This window comes from Euprymna scolopes, chromosome 11 (genome assembly GCF_053919585.1).
Source record: "Euprymna scolopes isolate OS-2025 chromosome 11, ASM5391958v1, whole genome shotgun sequence".
NCBI classification, from domain to species: Eukaryota; Metazoa; Mollusca; class Cephalopoda; order Sepiida; family Sepiolidae; genus Euprymna; species Euprymna scolopes.
The window spans coordinates 78,086,041-78,092,040 of NC_136492.1; the positions used below are offsets into that span (position 1 = coordinate 78,086,041).

The 6,000-nt window shown below is 34.5% G+C and overlaps 1 protein-coding gene across 3 annotated transcripts in view; it reads left to right on the top strand.

Moving 5' to 3' along the window:
- LOC145287923 (diacylglycerol kinase delta-like) overlaps nucleotides 1–5,111 on the top strand; it is a 345,479-nt gene extending 340,368 nt beyond the window's left edge. For 2 of the 3 annotated variants that reach the window (XM_080135873.1, XM_080135874.1), the window contains one exon: nucleotides 4,238–4,588. In XM_080135873.1, the coding sequence (XP_079991999.1) occupies nucleotides 4,238–4,336 (99 nt within the window). In that variant the 3' untranslated portion in view covers nucleotides 4,337–4,588. Of the gene's footprint in view, nucleotides 1–4,237 lie in introns of all 3 variants that reach the window. The other variant, XR_013869227.1, reaches the window with a different exon arrangement.
- Nucleotides 5,112–6,000: the final 889 nt, after the last annotated feature.

A 6,000-nucleotide genomic window follows, 5' to 3' on the forward strand; every position in this document is an offset into this window, starting at 1 on the left:
CAGATACCATTATCTCAATAGCAGAAGAATGTATTCCTAAAACAAAATCATCAACCAAGTATAGTCGTCCCTGGTTTAATAATGACTGTAAAAAGGCTATCAGGCTACGATGTGCTGCATTAAGAAAATTCAACAACCAACTACTCAGAATTTAAACAACTTTAAAATATGCAGGGCTAAAGCACGCCGAACAATAAACGAAGCCAAAAGGGAATCGTGGAAGAATTTTGTGTCTAAAATCAACAACACCACTAAAGACAAAACTGTATGGAATATGATTCAGAAAATATCAGGAAAAAACACCAGTCCCCCTGTCAACCACCTCTGTGTAAACAATAGTAAAATAACAAAAGAGGACATGGCAAACCTGCTTGCAGATACTATTGCAAATAATTCATCTTCTAAAAATTACGATAAAAAATTCCAGATCATTAAACAGGAATCAGAAAAAAACAAACTGAACTTTAAAAGTAATAATGAGGAAGAATACAACAAACCTTTTACCATCCATGAACTAAAGGATTCATTAAAAAAAAGCCAACAACACGGCTGAGGGACCTGATAAAATAACGTATGAATTTCTAAAACAACTACCAGATGAACCATTAAAGTATTTACTTTCTATTTATAGTGACATCTGGCTCAATGGCAATCTTCCAGCCATATGGAAACAAGCCACAGTCATTCCTATACCAAAACCAGGAAAGGATGCATCTGACCCCTCCAATTATCGCCCCATAGCTCTAACAAGCTGCGTGTGTAAGATCATGGAGAGAATGGTCAACACCAGATTAATTTGGTTTCTGGAAACAAATAAAATAACTAATTTTCAGTGTGGCTTCCGAAAACATCGTAGCACAACAGACCATTTAATTCGTTTAGAAACTTTCATCAGAAATTCATTTATACAAAAAAAGCATATGACTGCTATTTTCTTCGATCTTGAAAAGGCGTACGATACCACATGGAGGTATGGCATCATGAAAGATCTTAAAGAAGCTGGAGTGAAAGGAAGACTACCCATCTTCATCAACAACTTCATTAATAATAGACTATTCAATGTCCGTGTAGGAACGTGCCTATCGAACATCAAGGAACAGGAAACGGGAGTTCCACAGGGAAGTATTTTGTCGGTAACACTATTCAGCCTAAAAATTAACAGTATTGTTGGATGCATAAACCAAGGCGTGGATTGCTCTCTATATGTTGATGATTTTTTAATTGCATATAGCTCAAGACATATCCATATAATTGAGCGTCAACTTCAACAATGCATTGACAAAATAAAAAAATGATAACTAAGAATGGCTTCAAATTTTCCATTAACAAAACAAAATGTATGCACTTTTGTCAACTAAGAAAACTGCACCCAGATCCTCTTTTAAAACTAGATGATATTCCGATTCCTGTTGTAAATGAACATAAATTCTTAGGATTAATACTAGACAAAAAACTTACATTCATCCCTCATATAAAACATCTTAAAAATAAATGTAATAAAACCCTACAGCTAATGCGGGTCATTGCCCACATAGATTGGGGAGCGGACAGACAAACCCTATTAAGGTTATATAGGTCACTAGTGCGATCGAAACTAGACTATGGTAGCTTCATTTACGGTGCCACCAGAAAGTCGTATATAAAGATATTGGACACCGTTCAACATCAGGGTCTCAGGCTTGCGCTGGGAGCCTTCCGAACTTCCCCCATCGATAGTCTCTATGCAGAAGCCAATGAACCCCCATTATCAATTCGATGCGACAAACTAGCCTTGCAATACTTGACCAAAATCCTCTCTTGCCCAGACAATCCTGCTTACGACTGCATTGCAAACTCACTAAATTACTCGCTCTATGATAGAAAAATCACAACCAACAAATCCAACCTCTAACTGTACCTTCAATCCAAATTACCAAAATCTATATGACCAAAAAGTAAAAGCTATAAAACCTTTTGGGCTCCGTACAAAACCACTAGTAGAAGATGCAGGTATCACAATCACCAATATCCATAATGTCAACCAACTAAGCCTTCCACCCTGGCTACTAAAACAACCTGAAATCATCCTTGAATTAAATAACCTCCCAAAAAATCCAAGCCATCCACTAACCTATCAAGAAAAACTCCTTATCATTCAGGAAAAACACCCAAACCATCAGCACATATACACAAATGGGTCCAAAGACAGCAACAAAACCGGATGCGGAGTCGTATCCACTAACATTACCTTACAGAAGCAACTACCAGACCATGCCTCAATTTTTAGTGCCGAAGCCACAGCCTTAGATATGGCACTAGATCTCATCACTGACCTTACCCACAACAATTTTATAATTTTTTCAGACTCCCTATCGGTACTCGAATCCTTAAAGAATAAAAATTTAAATAACCCACTACTCATCAAACTGCTACAAAAAATACACACTCTCTCACAAAACAAAAGTATCAAATTCTGCTGGATCCCCAGTCATTCTGGAATTCAGGGCAATGAAAAAGCTGACATAGCTGCCAAAAATGCTTTAAAACTCCCTAAAAGCAATATAAAAATTCCACATTCTGACTACAAACAACAAATAAATAATCTCATTATGAAGAAATGGCAAGAAAGATGGAATAACTGTCCAAATAATAAACTTTTCAAGATCAAACCCACAATAGAAGAACGATTACCAGATGCCAGAAGATCACGTAGAGAGGAAGTGATTTTGTTCTGTATTCGCATAGGACATACGCATATAACCCACTCCTTCCTGCTAAAAAAAGAAGACCCTCCAGAATGTTTTGCATGCCAAGAACCTTTTACAGTAAAACACTTTCTTTTGGATTGTGGCGATCTCGTGCATATCCGGCAAAATTATTACCATGTCAACAATATGAAAGAACTATTTAAAAAAATAAACTCCAACAAAATACTAACATTTCTGAAAAAAGTAAATCTATATAAAAGAATATAACTTTAATTCAATCCAACTTTACACCCCACCCCCCAAAAAAAGGAAGGAAGCACATCACCTAATGATACAAAAAGTCTGATTTGACTCGCTGATTAAATTAAAATATCTATTCAAAAAAAATAAAACTGGAACTCGGCATTAAATAACCAAAAAAAAAAAAAAAGGTTGATATGCCGTTTACGGCATATCAACCTTTTTTTTTTTTTTTTTTAACTATTAACTTATAAAAAAATGTTTATTAAATTATAAAAAAAAATTTTTTTTTAATGTTAAAAAAGTTTTTATTAGAATTTATGTTTATGAAAGTGTAAAAATAAAATTATTGAAATCAAAATAACATAATTTATAAATTTATTTATTGCGGACTATTATCCTCATCTTTCTTAGTTGTTGTTTCATGACATTTCGGCTAACTATTCCTCTAGCCTTCATCAGGTGGAAACTGCGATGGGATAGGAACTCCGAATCTCCTAACTGCATTTTCAGCAATTACTGCCATCCATAGTTGTTGTCTCACCATGTTTTTGACCAAGTAAGCCTCTGTCCGGCTTTGGGTAGGATTGAAACTGCTATCTTCAGACAATTCTCAATGTCTCTATCCACTGCGCCACGTTGAATCTCAACGGTTCCAGGTGAGAATTGTCTGAAGATAGCAGTTTCAATCCTACCCAAAGCCGAACAAAGGCTTACTTGGTCAAAAACATGGTTAGACGACAACTATGGATGGCAGTAATTGCTGAAAATGCAGTTAGGAGATTCAGAGTTCCTATCCCATCGCGGTTACCACCTGATGAAAGCTAGAGGAATAGTTGGTCGAAATTTTATGAAACAACAACTAAGAAAAGCTGAGAATAATAGTCCACAATAAATAAATTAATCAATAATACTTACCTCAATAATGAATTCCAATTAAATAATATAATAATTTATAGGCGTGAGAGAAAGCGAAGGAACTGATTTTCCTTGTCACCGCTCCCAGTAGTGCTACGCCGGAAATTAAGAAATATGTTAGCTGAATATAACTATACTTTTAAAATATCTATTTACGTTCACAATCAATTCGGAGCACTAATTGTACTAATATTCACTTTCCCTAAGCGGGTTACAGGTCTCCGAACACTTTATGCCTCATTATTTTTAAACTCTAAAGAACTATAAAGTGTTTATTTCTCTTGCTGATATTCGAAATGTTTCTTATTATTAGTAGGAGACAAGTTTATAGTTGGTCAAATTTTAGTTACCTTTGCTTTTTTTTTTTTTTTTTTTTTTTTTTTTTATTGCAGGATCTTGGTGTACGCAAAGTTGGTCACTTGAAGCGAATCTTACAAGGCATTAATGACTTGAACACCTATAATACGGCAGCTGCTATGGAAAAATCCTGACCTCGCATTTCACAAGTTTTTTTTTTTTTTCTGGTCAGCCTCTTTGATGGAAAGCTGAACATTATACCAGAATTAAACCTCCACCACTGCCCCAAAAAAGTTACCAAAAAAAAAAAAATGGTGGAGGACCAGGCATTAAAGCCCCCCCTTTTGATTTTATTTTTTTTGTTTTTAAACTTAAAGTGAACAAAATATTAAAAGGAAGGGAAAGAAGCGAAAAAGATATGTGGAATGTTAAAACAACAAAAAAAAGTTTTTTGTTTTTCTTACTTTCCTTCCTTAATTATTGTAATTCTTTTCTCCTGGTGTAAATTTTTACAATGTGTATCACAGCAGCAACAGCAGCATTAGAACACAAAAGGTCACAAGCGAATATGGCTATTATATGATTGGCCTCATCCATCTTTTTATTTTGCCCAGAACAACGATGCGCTACTAATTTTTTTTCCTCTTTCTCTTATGGATGGACATATTTTATGATCACAACTGGTCACAGCTGGTCTGGACCAACCACCACCTACCACCCCAATTTCCAAACTCTGGCCCGGTTTATTCAATTTGTATATTCAGCATTCTTGTACACCGAACAGAAACACACAAAACTCTGAGCTGCCATTGGTCAACTGCCAATCGCCATATGCTCAACTGAATGATTCAATATAAATTTAAATGTTTGGCTGCTGTATTTTTAAGGAGAAAATACAAACTTTTTTTATTTTTTTCTAAAGTAATAATTATTAACAAACTAAAATCTGAAACCATTTTTTATCACAAATTCCTCTGCTTTTTTTTTTTTTTTTTTTTTTTTTTTTTTTTTTTCGCTTGTGAATATATATATATATTTTTTTTTTTTTTTTTTTTTTAGCCATTTTGTTCACACGGCCATAATTGTGCTTGTTTTGTGCTACATGGCAACATCTGTGTTTGAGCGTTTTTGAAGACCAGCTTGATTTCATTAATGAAAGCAGTTGGGGTTTTATCGTTTGAAAAAAAAAAATCTTGTCTTTCCTTAATGACCGTTGGAATGCTGTTTAACATTTGTAAAGGATTTGTTTTTAACTGCACACTTTGAATATAGAACTCTCTCTCCCTCTCTTTCTCTTTATCCCTTTGTTTATTTTTCTGTCTTCCTCTTTCTCTCTCTCTCAATTTTTTCTATCTTTTTTTCTATCTCTTTATTCCAACAGATGGTTGAATTGATACAAATGATGTTTGTCTTTTACCACATTTTTTTTTTTTTTAACATCTTTTTTTCTACATGAATGGCCTGGGCCATGCATAACAATTTTGCATGAATGTTTTATGAAAAAGTGAAAAGGATTGTCTCGATTGAAACATTTCATTCTCACCATTTTTCTCTCTTGGCTTTACTCCATACACTTCTGCAGTTTTACATGCAAACAAATCCCCCTCCACACCTCTTATCTTCTCATATGGCAGACTGCGTAAGGAATTTCAAAGCTCAGTGCCATGATTCATTTCTCCCTCTTTATATATATTTTTCCATTTGATAATTTTAATCATAATATTAATCTTATTTTTTTGTAATGTTATAAAAACAGTTCTTATTGCTCCCCCCCCCCATCATGTCTCGCCCTCATTTGTCTGAGGATGTTTGTGACCCAAATCCCATTCTCCATGCACCGTTTATGAGATTTGAATCC